This window comes from Netta rufina (genome assembly GCF_964035555.1).
Source record: "Netta rufina genome assembly, chromosome: 2".
In the NCBI taxonomy this organism is placed as follows: domain Eukaryota; kingdom Metazoa; phylum Chordata; class Aves; order Anseriformes; family Anatidae; genus Netta; species Netta rufina.
The window spans coordinates 69779836-69803261 of NC_140124.1; the positions used below are offsets into that span (position 1 = coordinate 69779836).

The 23426-nt window shown below is 38.7% G+C and overlaps 1 protein-coding gene across 3 annotated transcripts in view; it reads right to left on the minus strand.

Moving 5' to 3' along the window:
* FARS2 (phenylalanyl-tRNA synthetase 2, mitochondrial) overlaps positions 1–23426 on the minus strand; it is a 248077-nt gene that overhangs the window by 162340 nt on the left and 62311 nt on the right. For all 3 annotated transcript variants that reach the window (XM_084281775.1, XM_084281776.1, XM_084281777.1), the window contains 2 exons: positions 15873–16032; positions 9112–9243 (listed from right to left, as the gene is read on the minus strand). In XM_084281775.1, coding sequence (XP_084137901.1) covers positions 9112–9243; positions 15873–16032 — 292 coding nt within the window. The remainder of the gene's footprint in view (positions 1–9111; positions 9244–15872; positions 16033–23426) is intronic.

The following is a 23426-nucleotide window of genomic DNA, read 5'->3' on the forward strand; positions in this document are numbered from 1 at the left end:
GGGAAATTATCCTCTAAATCCATTGACAGCAGTACTCTAACACTCAACTGGCAAAATCATATGGAGCCACAAACTCAAATGGCCATCCAACTTCTATAATAACTACTCACTTCAAAATCCAATCCTCTAGTTACTTCCCCACAAAATACCCCTGTAAATAAATAACACACTTCTCAGAAATAGGTGTAATAGAATTGTCATAAAATGGAATACTATATTTGTTCATTCTACACAAACACATACAGATTGGGAGTAAGCTTATATTAATTCTTTCTGAAGAACACCAATTCTAACATATATAATGAGTCTGTCAAAGGTAATAAAATCAGAGAAAGCAACATTTCAAAAAATTTTATGGATTCCTTCTGGATGAAAAACTAGACGAAAAAACAGCTTTAAAAATAGAGCTATAAAATAAGGAGGAGACAACAGGCAAGTTATCTTGACAAGAAAAAGGAAAAGGTGGGGGAAAGGTATAACTTCGTAACACAGCACACACATCAGACCTGGTGGTGTAGCCCTGCGTAGCAGAAAAAGAGAAATAAATTAAAAAAATAATAATATATACTTTGGTTCACTGCAGCACCACCTCTGTGCAACTCATTTCTATGTTTCAGTTTACTTATCAAGGCAAGACCAAGTCTTCCTTCCAGGCACCTCAAAAGAAACCAAAACAATATCAAACCCAAAAGGCAGTCTTCAACCAAAGCAGGAAATAAACTCTCCTTGATTTCTTCTTCTAGCAGAAAGAAAAGAGAAGAAAGATTCTCTGTATAAAAATCATCCCAATTCAAAAATGCAAACTCCTTAGAACCTGCAAAGTCCTGAGAGTCTGGATCACAGGGAAGAAATGAGGGGCAGTGGGTACAAGCTGCACCAGGGATAGACTGATTGCACTTAAAAGTTTTCACTGTGAGAACAATCAATCATTGGAATAATCTCTCCAAGGATGCGGTGAATTCTCCATCACTTGAGATTTTTTTAAGGTTCTGCTAGACAAGGTGTTAGACAATCTTGTCAAGGCCCTGCTTTTACCATGAAAAGGATTCCTAAAAGCCACCCAGGTGGCTACAGTCAGAGCTCCTCTCCTTGTACACATAAAGGCTGAATCACCATACATTTTGGAGGAAAAATTGGGTCCTCTGCACTATTACTTATTCCCTTCAAAACTGGTCAGCACTGTGTTAGGCACACAGTTCTTGAGATGTGCCATGCACATACATTTCTGGGTATCTGTACAAAATACTGCAGAATACAGACAAAAATTCAAACACATCTTTCTCTAAAAACCCACAATTCCACACCAGCTCCATATCTGACTGGCTAAAGCAAGGTCTCAGGGGCTGCCAGCTCAGTGGAGCATCTCTAGAATTAGCCAGCTGTGACAATCTTTTTTCCTGTTTACACCTGGGGGGTAGAGGGGACCACAAAAAAATCGTAAGAGGCCATATCTGTCTTATTTTGTATTTATTTGGTCACTTGTCTTTTGTCCCTATTTGTGTGCATATATGCACACACGTTTACCTGTATTTATGTATGTGCAGACATAATCACTAGGATAAGCTGAGACAAAGGTGACTCAGAAGTTGAGATATAAACCTACAGCTTGGATTCAACTCCTGTTTCTGCAACAGACAACTTCTGAGACCCTTGGGAAGTCACCCAAACCCAGATGCTTCCTAACTTCCCATTAATTTCATTTAATCTGAAACACTGCCTCTTTGTGGGGTATTCACATTACCTTCAGGTACCTGCCCAAATTAGGAGAGGAGGCTCCCCCTGCAGCCAGTCCCAGAAAGAGGCTGCTTGGCAGAGCGATCCAGAACAGAAGGCTGAGTCATGCCTTCAAAGCACAGTGGAAGACCTCCTTTCTCTACAGACTGTATGAGCAGAGTGTAGGAAAGCTAACTCTCTTGCAGAGGCTGCTCACACCTGTGCCTGCAGCACGCATGCATGTGTGTGTCAGCCTCCCGTGTATTTCAGTTCTAATCCACAAGACAGGGATGACGACACTGCCCTATGGTCTTGGGAGAATAAGTACAGGACAGACTGGGAGACGTCAGCGTGCTGCTGCAGTCATGTGGTTGCATAGGAGACAGGCAGTGACCTAAAAAGAACAGATTTCAAACACTGAAAGGCTTGCAATGGAGAACTGTGATTTAAGTCTGCTGTGCAGGGTTTGCTTTGGATGTACTGTGTGGGAAGGACTAGCCCACCCATCAGACCCTATCCTCGCTTTTATCCTGTGCTCTGGGGAGGCCCCAGCTGCTCGAGACACCAATAAACCTCTGTAACTTTAATTTCACCTTGAAGCATTGCAGGAACGTATTTTAAATGCATTATATTTACCCTTATACACTATATCCATATACACACATACAGCTTTAACTATTTCAAGGTCCCCACAGAGAGCTGTTAGCATAGATAGAACATGGGTCTGCATACTATTTAAGCCACATGCACCATCTGCTCCAACATTTTAATGTAATTTACCAGGCAAGAGCTGAAGAGGAAAAAATTGCTAGATGAAAGATATTAAATTTCCCCTTCCTCAAAACACTCCCTGCTGATTGATATATGAACCGAACTCACCCAAAACTAAAATTTGATTTAAGAACATATTCATAAATTTAAAAACAAACTCCCCCCTATGTCTGCAAGGTAACATTGACATAATTTTTTGTTAACTACTAATTTACTGCCCACAAAGAATCATCCAAATCTCATAATCCTTTTGAAAAGAAAAAAAAAAAAAAAAAAGGCAAAAATGAGTAGACAGGCTAAAAACTTAAAACTGTTATTTTGCTTCAGGCAGCAGTTTTGAGGATCTTCAATAAATGAATAAAGATTATTTTTTTTTTTTACTTCAGCATTACAGCCAAGGAAGTTCTCCTTGTCAAGACTTGTATTTGAGTGAAGGTGGCAGCCCTGGACCAAGCGCTACTTAAATTTTGGAAATAAGTCTTGCCACTGATCTGTAAAAAGGCTTCTAAATGGCAAAAAAAATTACACTTCAGGAATCAGGCTTCACCAAAGAGTACATTCACGACAAATAAACTTCCACCTTTTAAAACAAAAGCAAGGGTTTGCAGAAATCACAACAAACTCCTTTCTTTGTGTTCGACAGTACTCATGATGATGTTTCAACAAGGCTGGCAATTTTTTCTTCATGAGAAGTGTGCACAAAATTAAACAAGAAATATCAGAAAAAACACCTTTGTTATAAATTCGGGATATGACACTCGGTTTCAAGACCAAGATTGGCCAGAAACTTTTAAAGCTGTAACTGTATGCAAACTGTTGACATAAAGTTTCCTTCAGAGCCTTTCCGAAGGTGCAGTGTCTCCTCAGTTTCTCGCTAAGGCCATGATGATCTCCTGCTATTCGTGCTGGAAAACCAAAATACACTTCCAAACCCCTACACCATTGGCTATTACATTCAACTTCAAGCTGACAATTTAAAAAAGGAAAAGAAAGAAAAAGGGAGAGGGGAGTTTCTTAAGAGCGTATCAGTGTTATTTTCTGATGGGTAAGGAAGAAAAAGCATATCCGCAGCAAGAAAGCCTCACCAACTCTTCCTGCAGGTAGCCTAAATACAGCTGCCCTTGTGATCTATTATCTCAGGAAATGAAAAAACAACCTGAGCACCCACCCAGAGGTGAGCAACTGTTTTACAGAGTGCTTCAGACCACCCAGCACTTCAAAATCAAATGATAGAAAATTCCACAATGACAGCTAAAAACGAAGTCCTGTTTTCAGCTCAGGAAACCGAGAGCTGCAAGTGTGTATCAGCAGATCTACGTCATGTTCTGCTCTTAAGGCACCTGTCTGTGCTACTCTAAGAGTCAGGATACAGGGATCTACCCACCTTAGGTCTGATGTGCCATCCTTAGGTTATTTTCCTGCAGTACATCAGAAATGCAAATACATCAAGAAGAGTCTTACCAAAAAAAATAAGTAAATAAAATAAATGGAATTGTCTACTGTGTCTGCCTCCCCCACCCCCCTTCTTTTTTCTTTCTTTTTTTTTTTTTTTTTTAATTAATGGGAGATTTTGTTTCTTGGTTTGGGGGCAAACTTCAGTAGTCCAATTTTCATGCTTCTGTCCCAAGCTAACGTATTCTGCAACAGTGAGCACAGAGAACATTGCCATTGATTTCAATCAGCAAAGGATCACACCCTAACTGCTTCCAATTTCACAGGTACTAAGCAACACTATGATCACCGCCTCTGAGTAAGCAGCATCCTGTATTCAAAGGTTTTAATCATATAATTCCATACAGACCTGGGAACTTCAGCAGCCACCAATGAACACAATCTTCGTGAATCTTGGGTAACAAACTCCTGAAGCACAGAAATAAATACCTTGCGTGATGTTAACCAATGTCAGTTCTACTGTACCACAGAATTTCCTCATCCCTTCTTTGTGGACCTAAAACTGAGAATACTTGCTACTATACTGTAACGTTTCTGTATTTTTCCAGTGTTATCCAGAATAAAAATTATTTTTCTTTACATTAAAAGGCATATAAAACATTCCTATTAAAGTTACGTAGTCAGGTGCAGTTTAAGATGAAAAAAGTGCACATAAAAATGAAAAATTAAACAGTACAATAAGTTATATTTTATACTTATTGAATATTAGATTATAATAGAGATCTTCTGTGTTTACATTACAGTAAATAACTGCTCTAGTTTAGCACTGTCAGCCTTGGGGGAACATGTAACATTATTTGTTACAATTCTGTGCATCCTTGCATATTTTTTCCACAATTATATAAAAACAGTCATAGGGTGCATGTTTTACTTTTATTTTAAAAATAGCAAATATCACTGTTAGAAATAGTAAATATCACCATATTCTCCATTTGTTCTGAAGAGATATCCCCAAATACAAACAACTCCTATTAAAAATATTCAGTAGCTGGATTGGCTTTAATGCAAATGGTAGCTACACTGCCTACCAGCTTTTATTTGCTCATCCACACACCAAGACAACAGAAACCTTACTGTTAACACACAAAATCTGAATGATTCAGAAGAGTGGATCATCCCCACTGCCTACTGAATGACCAAGAATGAGGCTGGCTACCCCTCCTGGGCAAATCCTAAACTGATTTAACATACAAAACTTAAAGGGGAGATAAAGCACTCTGGAAGTCCACAAAATATAAAGCAATGAGTTGCCACCAAAAAAAAAAAAAAAAAAAAAAAAAAGTGCTAGTTTGTTTTGCTGCCTGCTATATTTGGGTTCTTTACTACATCTACACTGTGGAGATCTAGGTCAGAAACTGGAAATCTAGCTTATTAAGAAGCATGCGGAGGGAGCAGGGGAGAAGGAGAAGCCTAGAGAGTCTCTTTGCAGATCTCAGAAGAAAAAAAGAGCATAGCAGAAAGACAGGGGATGCAGCAGAGTGCTATCAATACATTTGAACCAATTGACCAGTTTTTCCCTATAACAAATACATTTCTATTTACATGCACTGAATGTCTGAATCACATTCAATTTTAAAGTGAAATCAAAGAAATCAAAGAAAGGTTCCTGCCCAAACATAAGAAGGCATCAGAAACTTCAACAAAATAATCTCTTTCAGCAAGTAGCAATCTAACAAATATAACGCCAATCCCAATTCCATGGGGCATTAAAGCAGCAACGACACTCTTCAGTCTAGACTAAAAATCTTAACAGGATCTGTCAATACCATCGAGATTTGTTGCATGAGGAGGGTGACTGCTAAGGAACTACAGAGAAGCAATCTCATGCAGGAAGATGTCACTGACGGATCTGCCACTGTGATAGCGCCTTCAGCCAGCATAAAGACACAGCTACTCAAGGCCCAATATCCTGGCCCTGCTGTGGCAGGGACCTTGTCTTTTAATCCATCCGTAAGGCATAACCAGTTCTTCTGCTATCATAGTTAGCTCAGAAACACAACAAAACTGAAAAATAAGTAAATAAATCATCTGTGCTGGCTGTTTAAGTTACAGCCACCATCAGTCACCAGGCACATGCAGCTTCTGCTTTGAGTGATTGTTTCTGATTGCCTTACAAACCAGTCTTACATCAACGGGCAGTAACACGTACAAAAAAGGATTTTAGGATTTTAAAGGTAGAAAGCTATCTTTCTTTCCCTTAGGAAAATATTTTCTTATGGAAGGAAAAACAATGCTTGCCAATACATATTAGGTTTCAGAAGTGTGCACTGTAATATTCAATACCAAGTGAAGACCAAAAAAAAATCATAAAACAAAAATCCAAACCTGTAAGATACTAGAAATGATACAGATCACACACACACACAAAAAATAATCTGTGAATTCATCAGTTTATTCTCCAGGTTTGTTTTTTTTTTTTTTTTTTTTTTTATCTCCAAGCTGTGCAGCACACCATAAAAAGATCTTTCTGCATTTACCTGGTAAACTGGCACACCAAGAGTGAAATATTCCTTCAGAACAAATTTAACCAGACAAAAATGAGTAATGCCTCTCTTTCATTCAGTCCTACTGAGGTGTTTTCTCGTAGAGCCCATGAAGAGATTGAGATGGGAAGAGGCAATTTGGAGTGCCTATTCTAGACACCTGACAACAGAAAGATACAGAGCAGGGAGGTGTAAGCACCAGCATTTATTCTCTGGTCGAGGAAATACGCCTGTAGGGTTGAGTAGAGTTGGAGCTGGTTTAAAACTGAAGGCTTTAAAACTAAACCTTTGGTGTTTCAAAGATGGGACTAGAGTAATAGCTAATACCTATTGATTGTGGATACTAGAAACATTAGAGACATTCTAAAGGTAGCAGATAAGTATTAAGAAAACACTTCTGTTCAAGATAGTTTTAGAGGATACTCAAGTCCTAATAGGGAGAGGAAAAAAAAAAGATGAAGGAGAAAGGAAAGAAAATTTTCACCTTCATTCTTTTCCACAGAGTATCTTTTTCTGGACTTCTGCATTTTCAGTTTTGGGCAAAGGCAGATTGCTGCCACATCACACAAACACACATACACAAAAAAACAACTATGGGTTAGTAGTAGCAAACCCGGCTTCATCATAAAAAGATGCAGTTTGGCATGCCAGGAAACTACTGGATTTATAAATTTTTGTGAAAAAGGATTAAAGAAAAGAATGCTCTGAGCAGTAGTAAGTAGGGGAGGCTTGTGTTTGACTCCTTACTTGATTGAAAATGTGAACTAACTTGTCTGCAATGTTACTTTAAATCAAATAAGCTAATTGTTAGCCAACACAAATTATGACCACACTTCTTCCTCACTAAAAGTGAACAGATCTCAATGCTTCAAAAAATACATTAGACTCAGATTCTGTAATCACATATTTTTGCAATTACCATCACAGAATCACAGAATTTCTAGGTTGGAAGAGACCTCAAGATCATCGAGTCCAACCTCTACCAGAGGGAGCTGAAAAACAAAAGTATGGCTGCATAAAGTGAAACTCCTAAATGAAGTGAAAAATGACTGGCACTTCTTCAATGGTCCAACCCTCTAAAAGTATCTTGCTAATAAAGGAAAAGAACCCGTCCTTCTTTGTTGTTTTTTTTTTCTGTTTGTTTGTTTTTCCAACTCATAATACAAATTCACAAGGTGTTCAAAAGCTAGACTTGAATTAATAAATTCATGTTCTCTTGGAAGATTAGAATTACAATAAGTAGTAGAGTTTTGGTGCAGAAGGGATATAACGTTGAAGACCGTAATTCAGAAAGGTGAGAAAGAGCTGAGACAGATTAAATTGAAAATTTTGACTGCTGTAGAAAACTGCCTGTTGGCATTTCATGTACATTCATTCACACACACAAATAAACACATACAGTAATTGTTTTGGGGCCACAGTTTAGCTCTCCTCACACACATTAAAAGAACCTAAACATAAGACCTGAGCAGCATAAAAGCTTTTAAAGAAGAAAGTCTGGCCATTAGCATATTACATCTGATCAAAATAATATTACACAGCACTCTTTCACTTCTGAGGCTGATCAGAACCTGTGTTATATTTACCACACCATGAACACAACAGCCTGATAAAGTACATTGGCATAAAGCATTAACCCACTGGTGAGAAACTCTGGAAAAGGATTCATCTTTATTAAAGTAAAATGATCGTATTAAGATATATGCAAGCTTTGAAGAAAATAAAGCAGTGCCAAGTAACTGGGGCCATTTATAGGTATCCTACTTGGACTTCAAAAGAAAGTATTTAGAGCACATTAAAACACAATAGCTTTGCAAACCAACTGCAGTGAAATCAACTGAGTATTCTATGGCTATATGAAAGCGTGCTTGTGAGAATTAAATAGATCATATTCCAAAAGGCTCCCACACCTAATAACTAATAGTGAAAGACACTGACTGATGGAGGTCTGAGCGCTGCCCTGTGCTTAAGCAGAATTGCCTATTGTCACTGAAAAGACGAGCATGTTAAATTCTCACTGTGAAAATAATAATAATAATAATAAATAAAAAAACACATAATTTCTCCTCTCCTTCCTTGTACTCACATATAAATTTTGGAAAGCAAATAGTCATGTGACATTTTACTGTCATAATTCCAATTTAAATCATGTGGCTCTTAATGAAATTTACAACCTCATACTAACAAAGCTGAGGATAAAAGAAGAAAATCAGAACCAAAAAGCAACCTATCATTTACCCAGCAACTAACTAGCAATATGATGATTGAAGTCACTTTCTTCTTTCTACATGTTAGAAATACCGGAACACTCTCATATTTCAAATACTAGGGGATGCTATTTGCTCACAATACCTTAAAATCATAACTGTGCACGCACTTGACTTCTCTTGTAAGTCAGAAAAATGCACAACCTAATTCATCAGTTTCTCTTTTAAAGCTGGGATCCGTCTGTCTCCTTATCGCAGAAAATGAAAGACAAGCTTTCTGTTTGCAGGCTCCAGCTCACTCAGTTGTTACACTCCAATCACAGCATGGAAGGACTGCCTGCCACCTGAGGACTATTTGTGGCAGCTGCTGCTAACAGAGATGCCTGCACTCACCAGGAGAAAGGGGGGCATTTCAGGCTGTGAAACTGATTGCACTGGAAGTGTTTGCAAATAGAGATGTCAATGAAGTAAAGGAGTTTCAGTACCTGAGTTAACTAGCTGTTGCTCCATGACCCCACAGCCCAGGACCTCCAGCCATTCTCCTTGGAAGTTGATCTCCATCTCAAAGGAAGGGTGAGTAAACGGGAAGTAGCAGTCTACCCATCTGACTTGCAGTCCTGTAGCAGTGTTTAAAAAAATAAATAAATATAACGAGTGTATGCATAAAAGGCCATCCCTCCCAACCATCTGTAAAACTTGCCCTTCAACTAATGACACCAATTACAACAATCCAGAGAAAATAAATAGCAAACAAACTAATTTACAACACTTGTGCAAGGCGATAAATCTTAAAACTTGTGGAAAAAAATGACCATGTCTTCCCTAATATGAAAAACACTTTGTGCAATTCAAGCACCCTTTGAAACCAAATCTATCATTTGTCAAACTCTAGCAACCACCTGGCATAGAATGAAAATGAGCCAAGATCATTGGAAAGTCAGTAATTTTGTTATTCTCTGCACCAGGAAATGACTAACTGCTCCTCACAGAAAAACTAAGTCTTAAATTTTCCATTGCATTTTGCTGATCAGCTAGGCAAGCAATTTTTTTCATCAGAACCTATTTAAAATATAGATTCTTTCTGTGTATGTTTAAATATAGATGTTAAAAATATATGTCTATACACAAAATTATATGAACATATACACAGGCAGAGAGAGATGTACAGCATTATTTAGGTATGCCACATGCAAACACAGAGAGAACTCTGGACCTGTGGAGCTCCCAAGAGACCAGCTTTAAATTTTGCATGGATGTGAAGTGCAGGAGTGCAGTGACACTTGCTAATTCCCTCTCCTCCCCACATCTCAAGTCCCACTGAGGAGAGATGGGAACCACCTGACATTGCAGAGCAGCAGAGCCAGAAGAGGGCAAGGTCTACAGCACTGTCAAATGCAGGGCTGTAGTCAAGGACCTCATTATATTTGATGGGTTTTAGTTCTTGTAATCATTTACGCAAGCAGTCTGTTGCTAAAGATTTTTCTCTAGCCATTAGGTGCCAGGAAAAACAAGGTTTCGGAAACATGAACCATAAAAATTCAGAAGAGAATTGAATCGCTAATCCTCTGCTCAATGCCTTAACCCCAACACCATCCTTCCCTTCAGCTAAGCCAAATTCTAACCATCAGTAGGCTCTTTAACAATCCGGCAGGCCCAGTTCTGAAAACAAAGGGCAGAGCAAAGGTTGTTTGGGTGATGGAACTGTTAACACCCCTGGTTTGGTTTGGGGGCTTTGTTTCATAAAAGGAACTTAATGTGAAAACCCATGATCTATACTGAGAGTTTTTCAAATCAAAACATTTGTTGTAGCCTCCACAATTAGATTTTCTTTGATCACTTCTGAAACATTAGACGTGGCTACAGAAACAGTAAGTTACAACAGAAGTATGCATGTACAGCCCAACCTAAAAGACCTGACAGTTACAAGGTACATTTTTGGATGTAATGAACTTTCAAATGGACTGGCAGGTTTCAAAACAAACACGTTGGTACTTCTACATTTTCTTCTCTCTCTTAAAATTCAACCTCGGTGAGTTTATACATTAGACGTGCTTTGATAATTTTACACAAAGAATTCAGAAAATTGGAAGCATTAGCAATTATACCATTTACAACTATATTACAACTTACAGCAATCAATCACTGTACAGTGTTTTTGTGTACATAATGATAAAAAAAAAATCACATAGGTGGGATACAGTCATGTGCATACAACAGAATGGTATGTGGAAAACAGTTTCTTAATTTCCCAATCTTTGTACAAATGCGTTTTTAATCCTAGGGCTGTACAATTATGCATTCACTGCGAAGCTATGCACACAAAATATTTTCATTTAGATTGCAAAATTTGCAACTGCAGCAAGAATGACATGGAATTTCAAGTAGTTTGATGTTCAGAAACAACATTCTGACTGTGGTTTCTTTTTAATCATCTAATTACTTTAAAAAGAAGCTCAGGAAAAAAAAAAAGAAACTATCTGCTTTTCATTCTTAATTAAATTTTAAAAGATGAAATAAAATAAAGTGGTTTTTTGTTGTTTTTTTTTGAGTTTTAAGACTTCTAAGTACTTTTCTTAAGGGACACTCATTTTAAATGTAAATATGAAAAAAAAAAAAAAGAATAAAATATATTCACAAGGAAGAAACAGCTCTCACCTTCACTCTGCTCTCTAAATTAAGCCCATATGACACGTAATTGTATCTATCTGTAGCCAGGACACCCAGGAATACCTCTGCAAAGTCTTCTTTGAGACTTCTGATTCTGGAAGACTTTACTGAAAAGTAGAGGGCACTCAGCCTTCAGCAAGATTAAGCCTCTCCGTAGAGAATCACAGAATAAATGGTTATGTTTATTATTTAGACAAATTATTGTCTTTGTACTCAGCATATTCCCAAGGATTAAAGGACATTGCTCACACTCAAAAAATTAAAACACTAAAGACTTAAAGGATTGTGAAGATCATGCATTCTGTAGTACCAGATAATTTACTTGATTAGGCCTGATATATTTCTGCATATAAAGCCTATGGTTATCCTGGTAAAAAAAAATATCTTTTCTAGACATTTGAGGAGGCCGAGAGATGCATATCTGACCAAAAAACCCCAGGGATGCACTTAAGAGAGCATAATGCAGAATCTAAACAGTGTCTGATCACTGGATACAAAATCAGTAATTTCACTAGTTACAAGGAATTATTTATATTAGCTCATCCTCATGATGTCCATGGGAGTCCTTCCAGCGGGCACGTGTACGTTAGCAACCTAGGTATTGCATCTCCAATGAGGAAGGAAGAATTTAATAGTTACTGTTATTTCTAAGTAGTGAATCCAGGTAAGACATTGGTCCTAACTTGCACTCGGAAGTAATGGTCTTATCAGATATTAAACTAAACAAGTATCTGTCAGTGCTAGTCTAATTGAGTCTCATGATGAAAAAGGCTTGACCAAAGGCACTAAAAAAGAAAAGAAAGAGACCAACACATCAAAGCAGTCTATTGCTACGCCGTGGTGTTGAAGCAACAAAGCCAGAGACCCAGATGGTTTTTGCTGACCAGAAGTTCTCTTTGTTGCTGTGGGGATTATATTTAGAGAAGCAGTCTGTGGGAGAGAGAGGAAAGTTGTGCAAGGAGTACAGAAGGCATTGAGATGGGGCCACCAGAGAAGTCAACTGCTGAGTAGCCCACACCTCCAATCCAGCTAATATAAATTGTCAATGTAAATTGTCAGCGTCAATGCACTCTACCGAGATATCAGTACAAGAGTTAAAAAGAAAGATGAGAGCAATGTGTTTGATTTAAATGACATTCAGTGGCTGTTTGATGACAACTAACAATAGCAGAACTATTAATTAAAATATGGCATTACTCATCTTCCCACCTTCCCACCAGGTGCCTAGGAATTTGTTAGGTAAATATGACAATAGTGAACCAGAAAAGAAAACTTTATTGAGGAGAATCTAATGAAAATACTACTAGACAAAATGAATATATTTTGGGACAGGCTTTCAACCAACACATGAGAAATCAGTATGATCAGCTTTGAGCTCAAAACTCTTTGCAACTTAACTTGACGAAGCAGCTGACCCTCACCACAAATCTCTTTACTTTCCAAAATCCCCACTGCTCAGTTCCTGTAGTTGCCCCAGCATGATAAGAGCTACATTCAATAAATTAAGGCTGTTGTCTTGAAAGAAATGGGATGAAAGTCAGAAGCATTTATCAACCACGTGGAAACACCCCAAATACACCCGGGTGTAGCGTATTCCACCCGGCCAGTTGTGAGCCACTGCTCTCTGCAAGACTTTTGTGTTGTCATGAGAGACACACGAAGCACTGCAGCTCATACCCAAGTCTGCTGTGAGCTGCAGTACTTGTGAGCCCTTTCCACCTCCACATTGGTGTTTTCTCAGCAGAGGAGCAAATCAGTGTGTGCACTTCCTGAAGACCCAAATGAGCAATACATTAACAGGAACACGTGTCCAATGTTTTAAAGGCCACGCTTCCCTCTTTCTCTATATATTCCAACAGGTAAAATCTTGTTTCTCAAACTGTAGCAATAGAAAGGCAGGTACATTTCTAGACAGAGATTTGGGAGGGCTTTTTTGTTTGTTTGTTTAAATTTTATAGGGATTTTCACACCCCTCATTATGAAAAAAATTGATGTAAAAACAGGGACTTCCCTAATAGGATAAAAATGACAGCAACGGCCCCCACTAGTTGTGTGTGTTTGTTATAATACAACTAGAATTTGCAGCAAACACTAAAAATAATACAAAAGGGATAAAGATTGAAAGGGGATAAAGATTGAAAGTATAAGCAAAAAACAGAATGAGAATTAGTTTGGAAACAGGTCCTTGGAAACAAGTATACCTGGGGAAGATAATACAACACATTTATTTAATAACAAGCAAGTAACCTGGACCTACTCCTTATAAATAAAGATGACTTGGTCAGAGACATTACTGTCAAAAGCACCCTTGACTACAGTGTTCATAAAATTGCAGAGTTTAAGATCCTAAGGGGCATGAGGAGGATGAGTAGCAAAATAAAATTAAAAATAAAAAAAAGCTGTCGAAACATGAAAACAGCCCAGTTAAACAGTAAGCTATATAGTGAGCCCAAATGCAAATAAAAAGTATATGAGAGATGGAAAAAGGGACAGACTCCCAGGAAATGCAAACAAATACTACTTGGGCATGCACAGATGCTGCTAGAAAGGCAAAAGCCCAGCTGGAGCTCAAACTGGTTTGGGTTGTCACAAATAACACGGAACCTTCTGTAAGTAAGTCAATAACAAGCAGAAGTGTAAGAAGAAAAGGCTGAGATACTCAGGGCCTTTTTTACTTTGGTCTTCACAGGTGAAGTCAGCCCCCAAACCTCTATATCAAGAAGCAACTACAAAGAAATGGCAAACCACCAATAGCAGGGGAGGGCTGAGTGACGGACAAACCATACGAATTGGACAAATACAGGTTAATGGGACTTGATGGGATGTATCAGAGGGATGAGACACAAAAATTAATTAAAAGTAAAGTAAAGTGAAAAAAAAATATTAAAGACAATGGGTGTCAAAATATAAATTTAATTATGTGTGCCTCAGGTCACTTGCATTGCGCTCATCTTCTACATCTAGTGCCTGGCATGAAGTTTGCTACTCTGAGTATTACTTTCCTGTTTTTATTGACAGCTTACAAGATCAAGACAATGAAGGAGAGATAGCATCACATTTACATGGGGGAGTGGGAGTGGGGTAAAAAAAGAGAGACAATCATATTTAAATCATTATATATCTTGTCTTTGTGTTTCAGGAAAAATATTGTGTATATAGACATAGAAAATCCCTACAGTAAGAGGCATCTACTTTCAGTCTGTATATTTTTTTTAATGTCTTTCTAGCTATCATGTGAGCTCTGGAAGAATTAATAATAGCCAGCATTCTAAAGCTTAAAGTGCTGCTTCTGTCAACAGCTAGGGAAGGATGTCACTACAGTTTCAAATATAACTAATAATGGCTAAGAATTGCTTATTTCAACAACATCCTTAGCATATGAGGTTCATCTAAAAATACCATTCTTCCAATTGCTCACTTTGATCCTAATTTTATGCATTTCAAAAGGCTGCTGTTAAGTCAAATACACATTCTGCTAAATACAACCACAGAAAACACTGAGTTCAGGAACCTAAAAAATTTCTGTCCATGCAAGGTAAAACAAAAGCTGTTAAAAGTTTCTCTTGCTGTAAATTCTCCTTTAGAATATCAGAATAATATTCAAAGAGTCATCGAAAGGACTTGTTACCATCATCAATCCACTCTTGGAACTACTGCTCTAAATTCAGTGGGCATCTTAAAAGAGCTCTGAAAGTAGCCAGCATTCTCCATGCATCCTAATGCTATCCAGTATTTCCTCAACAGAAAAATGAATCAGTTCAGAAGAGCAGCCTCTTTGCCAGGAAATAGCATTAGGGCAGCAATTTTAACTCAGGCCATTTATAAATTCAGCAGCTACTGAAACCAAAAGCAGGTATTTCTGAGGAGAGGATATTTCATTCTTATACACAGACATTCATTACGCTTTCTCAGTCCGCTCTAAGCACCAAACAACAATTATTTTTCATCTTGGTGCAAACTTAGCAAACACTGTCTCCCCTTAGCTGCAAAGTTTTATTTATTCATGTGAGGGAAGTGGTAAGGGCACTCCGCGGTCACATATACCAAAGCAACACATGCACATATGTACACCTCCTTCTGCCAAGCTCCGTGCTGCCAGATGAGAGCCTGTAGTTGGATCAGACGTGTCCCTATCTGTATTCATGCCTGCTACGTTACCTTGACACACTGGCATAACTAAAATCTCTTCAGCTCACAGCATTGTGCAAACCAGTATTCAGGAAAATTAAGAGACAAGTGTGTGGTGTGTTGGGCTGTGTTTGATAATTTTGTAAGGTGCACATATAATAGTATTTAAATAAATAAATAAATAAATAAAATGCAGACTACAGGTGTAAGACCAATCAAAAATTAAAAGACACTTGAATGGAACTCTTATACAAAACTTAAGGCAAAAATGTAAATAAAGAATATGGATGAGGGCTCCCAAAATTACAAACACATATGACTATTTCAGAATACCAGCTGTCAACGTCACCCCTCCTGAAGTCTCCCGTTTTTGTTATGCAGCAAAATCTTTCTCAAAAGTATGGATGCCCACAGCTACCAGCAGGCCAGGAAAAAAGGTGCAAGAACCTACCATCACCAAAGATGTGAGTCATGAGTTTTGTGATCACTTGCTTCAGATTGAACTCCACCAGCCTCACTGCCTCCATGGTGTGACATTCTTGCTTGTGTGCAGTGCGATGACCTTGCTCAAACAACTGGAAGCTTTCACCATCTTTGATGTTGGAGAACAACTAGAATAAAAACACATACAAACAAAATTAGTGCTTTGCACCAATGGCTTTCTAAATTAAAAAAAAAAAAAAAAAAAAAAAAAAAACAGGGAGTTTTATTGATTTAAGTGAGAAGTTTACCTGCTATGCCTTCACCATGAGAAACAAATGTAAAAGCTGTGATTTTATACAAATTCTATTCAATAAACACTACAATACTCGAATATTTCTGTTCTTGTGATGATGTAAGATTTCTTTTGTTTCTGAACTTTATCTTCAATAATAATTTATAAATACAGTATATTCTTCAATATTATTTATAAAGGAAAGCAATCTCTTTTCATTTTCTTTTGAGATTGTTATTTTGAAAGTATCTAATTTATTTAGGATGTGCCAGACTTGCTGCTCTTCATTCAGAGGCTGCTCTCCACCACATTTGCTGCAAGTTGAAGTTTTCTGATTTCCTGTACATTCCCATACATTTCTGTCCAGGAAATCCCAGGCAGATACGTACTGGTGATTCTAAATCTTCTCAAAGGGACCAACAAAACACTCTCACTAAGTCACCTCATTGGAGGTTCTGTGTCTTAGGAAAACAAACTATTTTAGACAGCAAAGAGGATTTTTTTTTGAAATCTTTACAACTACATAGCTCTGTTAATTCTGGAGCGTAGGGAGCTAAATTGTGAAAGTGTTTCTAGTGCCCCTTCCTACTACCCCTTCCTCCTTCACCTTGCACATTTAACCCATCACACACACAGGGGAAAAAAACACACATTGACATTTTCTGCACATTAAGCCTCCCAACATAGCTAGCTTTTATTCAAGAGATGCCACCAACAGCGTGTAACCTTAACAATCCATGGATGTGCACAAATGTTTCAGTTGCAGTTTGACTTCTACAGTACATGAAATGCTTTTAAAAAGTTCAAATAAACCTCGCGTAGCCTACAAATGCTGGCCACAATTAATTGACTAATTTGTAGCATGTTTCACACGTACTACACATGCAGAAGGAGTCTGAGTTTACACAGCATGCAAACTAGCAGCCAAATTGATACAGGGTATTAAAAAAAAAAAACACATCAGTAGTGTTATAAATGAAGTCTCAATTCAATCACAATCTAGTAATATTTATACTTATAAAAGATATAAAAGGTATAAAAGGCAAGTAAACGGCGCTGGGTGTGCGGGGAGTCTTATGTTCCACCAACACGCACACACGAACATCGAACATTCTAAATATACAGAACATTGCTTTACATACTAAACCCGAGTATGCCTATACATACGTACAATAAGGAAAGGTAACAAACAATCCTTTAAGTTCCATGACTTAACAGTCTCCATTTTCCATTCCTTTTCTTGATTACTAACAAGTCTCCATTTTCCATTCCTTTTGAACAATATGTCTCGCTTTAAGTTGTCAAGCAACTCGGTCTTCAGGCCTTATGTATCCCGTTCTTCCCGGATCGAAGAAAAGCATATCCATCTCCTTTTCAAGGTCAATGGGCCTGGGTCAAAAGGCACGTCCAGGTCAGCAGGGGGCGTAACAGCAAAAGCCTTCGATGGCTGTAGCAGCAGAGGGGCCCATGGCGATGGCGTAGCAGTCGGATCAGTAAAGGAGCCCGCAGCTCCTCACTATCTGGCAAGCCACACGTTTCTGACTGTGGCCCCACACGGCTCTTTAAGGCCTCAGAGATTGCTCGCCAGGTGCCGAGCAATCCCACTGCAACCTTGTCGTTTTTAGTTGCAGAGTCCCACACCTTGACCTCAGTTTGGTCCCATATTTCAGGCTCATAAACTGTCTGATTGTTAATAAGGAGAATAAGCTGTAAGGTTACCAGGACAGTCTTTGTTCCTAAGGACGTATGATTCCGCATAATGTGCAGCTGCTTACCAGCGAGAGGCAGTTGTGTGCACAGGTCCGCTTCTCTCAGCTCCAGCTTCTCTCCAGCTCCAGTGCCGCCTATTTCCAGCGACTTTCTGTACGAGCTGCTCTGAGCAGTTTGCTGAGTTTGGCCGAACCTATCTTCATGAGGCAATCAAAGTGCCTGTTCCTGTCCTGGTCTCCGTTCTGCCAGCCTGTTCCTTTTCATTCCTTCTTTCTGCTTCTTTAATGATGACATAACTTTATCACATCGTGTTGCCTTCTTTTTTTTTTTTTTTATCTTGAGGGCAGGCTCCCCTCTTATACCCTTCTCTCCACAGCAGTTGTTTTCAAAACAACTTTTCATTGGTCAATGAAAACTTTGCATATAACAACAGCAAACACCCAGAAACTTCCATGCCTTAACGGCTGGAGATCAAGAAACCGGAGACTGCATGGAGTCTCCTGAATCACCCTTCTTTGTTCCCTCTAAACTCTTTTATATTCCTGATGGCCTCATCGTTAAGAGTCTAACGTTGTCATCAACCACGGTGCTTTCCAACCCCCATGGCCACTCTCTCAAATCTCCCCCTTCTTTATTAATATCAACCATTTTCTCGACACGAACTACCACTCCATATATAACAGTAGCATTTATATTTGTATTGCTAGTCAGGAGGAGACTTGGCTGGCAGACTGAGAATACACCTCTCAAGTTAATCTCCTTAGTGCACTGCAGAAAAATGCAAAATAAGAGCAAGAAGAGAAATACTAAAATGATAATTCACCAGTCTAACAAAAACATTTTTACTAATCAAAAGGCCACAGCTTGACAAAACTAGGTATTACACTACTAAATGGCAGACTTTTTAATCAGGTGCTCACTTGAAAGGATTAACCCCCCCACACTTCCTACCGCTGGCATTACTTCTGCTCTGGCTGGAAGAAGCAGATGATACCCACCCAATAACTAATTTACTGTCAGCAGGACACATTAACCATCTACCACCTGGGTCTGAAAGCCAAGAGGCTTTCCCAAAAGCCAGCTGTATGGAGCAGATTCAGTTTAGGCTCCCTCGGTAGGCAATGGACAGAATCAGACTCCCTGACATGGCCATTTGGTGTGGCCACGCTGGATTCCTGCTCTGGACTGCCCACTACAGGTAGCTTTTGGCTTTTTCTTTTTTTCTATCGCCTGAAGAGACTATCCTCAGTAAACCAGAAACACTGCTCAGCCTACAGGGATTTTCCCTCCTTGGACTAGAACACACCAGATGTACACGTTAAAACAGGTATTACATGGACACGCTTTTCCATAACATTGTATTACTCCTGAAATGCTCATATTGCAATTACTTTCTAAGCAATGAAGCAATTATTATTTTTTTTTTTCAGCAGATTGGATCAGACGTGGCAAGAAAATGCATGCAAGGACCGCTAAATACATGTGTTGGGTCATGCAGCAGCTCCCCAACCTTGCCACTGGCTTGTCCGGCCAGACCATCCATAGGCACCCCACATGGGCCATGTGGAGTCCATGTGGTGGATCAGGGAGCTGGGCTGGGAAACCGGTCTGGGTTAGAAGTGAGCATATCATGTAAGGTTATCAGCATATTGGCTGCATTGAGAGGTATGCTGGCATGTGGGTCACGGCAGGGCCACTTTGGGCAGCAGCATCAAAGGCTGCCAGGTCTTGAAGGAGTTACTGAAACACAGGTGACAGTAACAAAATGGCTCCCTTTCAGTCAGGCACTACGACTCCTTCCGGCATTTTCCATAGATGTTCTGTTAGCTCCTGTCAATTCCAGCACAACTGTGGACAGGGCAATACAGAGGAAAAACAGATACCTTGTGGTTGCATTAATATTTATTCCCCTTTTTTCCATTCACAAATATTGCTATGTCAAGATAAGCAATTTAAAATTGGTAGACCAGTCTCACCATAGTGATCACCAAACTGTGCTGAATATGTCTTGGATTAGAAACACTACTTCATTTCTACATACATAAAAGCCAGGGATGTCAAAATTTAAATAAAATAAAGAACCACTATCTCTCCTTTTTGATGTCAGTTCTTCACCAGCATATACATGAACGAATGGAAAAAAATATCTAAATCTTGAAAAAAAAAAACACTGTCACATCGAAGATGTTACAATTTCATGTACATTTATTCCTTTGGTGCAGACTAAGAGAAAATGAAGTATTTTATTGTATTTGACAGGATTGATTATTATTACTAATAGAAGAGAAATTTCATGTAACCATGTGGTAAGTACCTATGCTTCTATCTACTGTAGAGTCAAGTTGTTCTTTAAGTAAATGCACTCCAAAAAATGAGTATTGTGTCATCATGCAGAAGTCAAAAAATATTTAATAGTTACTTGCAATTTATCAGCGTATCTGAATGATACTGCATTACAAAGGCAGAAAGGAATTGAAGTGACCTTACCATCTGGCATGAACTTTACCCTGTCCTCACATCAGGACAGCTCACGCTAAGAATACAGTCAAATTTGGTAACATGTAGTGCCCAGAAAATACTAGTTTCTAATTGGACAAAGAAAAATGGAGCTATGCTCCTTTAAAAGCACTTCATTGTATTTCTCAGCATGGCATGGAGAACAGAAGCCACACACATGGTTTCAACATAGACCCCAGCATTTCTTCAATCACTTGACAGACTTTAAATCTCACACTGCTTCATTCTACGTACATTTAATGTTGAGGGCAAGATTAAGTTTCTCTTCACAGGAGGCTGGCATTTATATTAGGTTTCTGATCAGGACAGTCTACACTATATCCTGTTTTTCCACAAAGTTGTCATCTATTATGCTTGTCAGTCATGCAAACACAATTATTAAGATAATGAATACGTAATGCTCATGTACTTACCCTCACAAACAAACCAGCACTGAAGATCCACTCTACACAAGGGGAGTCTGCATGTGGCAGCACTCGTCCTTGCCACATCTAATACATTTTGACTCACTGCCCCAATGAACATCTCTATAAATAAACAAACAGCTGCACTCTAAATTCACTTACAAAGAGCAAAACATTTCCACTACATCTTTAATGTGCTGTAACACTCAACTGATGGATTAGGAATGATGAAGATGACGCCATTTGATGATGTCTCATCAAAAAGAAAACTTAATGCCAGCCCCAATCAGCCTCCAAGATGATGAAACTTGTAAGTCTGCACTTCAGTCCAGGCAGTTTCAAGTGCCAAAAAGATACACAGGCCATGGCTGCACAACAGGATGGTTTTTACTACATACCAATAAGCATTCGTTTTGTTACAAAATGGTGAAGATCATTTCAAGCAACAAGCCTGCAGAGCAGTCACCTTAATTTCTGGATTCTTCAGTTTTCGGTCCTCCAATTACAGTGAAGAAAGGCCTTTTTCTGCTTGTTTTGATTTTTAACCTAATCAAAGTGTTTCTGAAAAAAACAAATCATTGCTGTGTTTAATGGAAAACCATACTGATATTTTAGAACAACAAAGAAAAAGCAATGCTGCTCTACAGATATCAGTTACAATGAGGCATATATATATAATAGGATTTATATTTCTGTTCCTGTGGGAATCAGAATTCCTCTATTTTTAAGTACACTAGGTTTCCTAAACACACTTGTAGCCATTCCTGCAGAATTTTAGAATTGCATTGAATTATTTATTCTGAAGCACACTGCAATATCTTTTTAGCTGGATGAGAAACAAAGTCCAAGTAAGAAATACTTTATATAATTTTTATTTTTTTTTTATAATTAAAGATATAGTGGTGGCTTCCAAACTTCCTAGGCCATCGACCACTGTGAACATCTCACAGAAGTTCTGATGCCATTTGCCATAAAATTTTCAAATAAAATAACAAAGAATATTATCTGTATCCTTGTAATCTGAAACTCTACTTATTATGGAACAATTTACAGACTACAACATGGAAAATACCGTATGATACATGGAAAATACTGTTCACAACTTGTAAAGACATCTGCAAGAGTAAAGCCAGTTCCAGCCAGGCCCTTTATCCATGCTACTCGGCCAAATTTCAGCTTCAGGAATAAATTCACATCACAATATTCCAGCAAAGTAACGCTGCTCTATTTTTAAGTAACATGGAAGATTTAGAACAGATGCCCCTACCCCTCTATGTCCTGAGGAGGAGAATCACCTCTCAGGCTCCTTGGGAGTGATGCAGGGCTCACCATCAATCTCAAACACCATCCTGGAGGCAGCGGCAGCACCTGAAGCTTGATGTGACACACATTGGTGAGAACCCCAGCTCCGTAACCCAATGCATTCAGCTTGCACAACTGCCCATGTCTGGATGTGTTTAGGACGTATGCCCAGCAACTACTGGCACACAGTGCTAGAGATGGCACAAGCACAGAATCCTGTAGGGTGACAGCTGGGAGACGCCCATCCTAAAGTAAAATCTGTTTCTACGATTACCACCTACAGAAAAGAGGTGAATGGATCTCCACTTTAATACTATTATCCTGAAGCAGCCACAAATGCCAAATTCCCTCTGATTCATGCGACAGGAGGCAAATGCCCTCCATCAAAGTGACTGATAAACCAACCCGCCTCCATGCCATCTGGTGACAGTCACCGACTCCTCACACACTGAGGAGCATCACCCAAATCAGAAGAAATACACAGAAAGGGGGATGTCCACAACCGACTTCAGCTGGGCCTTGTATCACCCCTTGGAAAAGCCTCTCCCTGCCACAGGGTGCAGAGGGGTAGGATCCATGTCTTTCCTGGGCCGGTTAAAGTCTTTTTTAATTACTCGTTCCTCGGTGCCATGCTAAGCACTGTTGCTATGACTCTCATATACATGGAGGAATAAAATAGTTTCCACACAAACATTCTTGCATGGACTGTAAATGCTCCAAATCACTTCGTATAATGGGCTGATCCCTGGAACACAATATATTTATTCGAATTCCCTTGCACATCAGGAGAAAAGAATGACAGAAGAGAAGGAGCTTTCATTTGATACAACATCAGAACAGAAGCACAGTGTCCAAAGGTGCAATAACATACAGGACTCTGGAGAAGTCAAATTCAATGGCACTGTCATGTCAGTCGTGACAATGAAAACCTAGCATGGTATGCACTGATTAAAGTAAATAAATAAATAATGGAGGAAATAAAGAGGTTGGTCATTCAGGTGTTCACACCTACCCCGAAGCAAAAAAAAAAAAAAAAAAAAAAAATTAAAAAAAAAAAGAAGAACATGGCTGAGGTACACAAGTACAAAAAGACTAGTAAAGGAGAAATAAATTATATGAAACAGAGAAACATCTAAATTTATACCACCTAGGACAAGAGTCTTAACACTTCAGGATATACATGATACAAACTCACAATACAGGAACATTTGGATTTTTTTTTGCAATGATACAGAATGGCAAAAATTAGTAGTAATGCACAGGCTGCCCTTGCTTCTTAGCAGAAGATTTACATTTTTTTCCATTGCAGCAAAAAAGTTGGCATTTCATCCAAAAACATTTCAATGAAAAATAAATA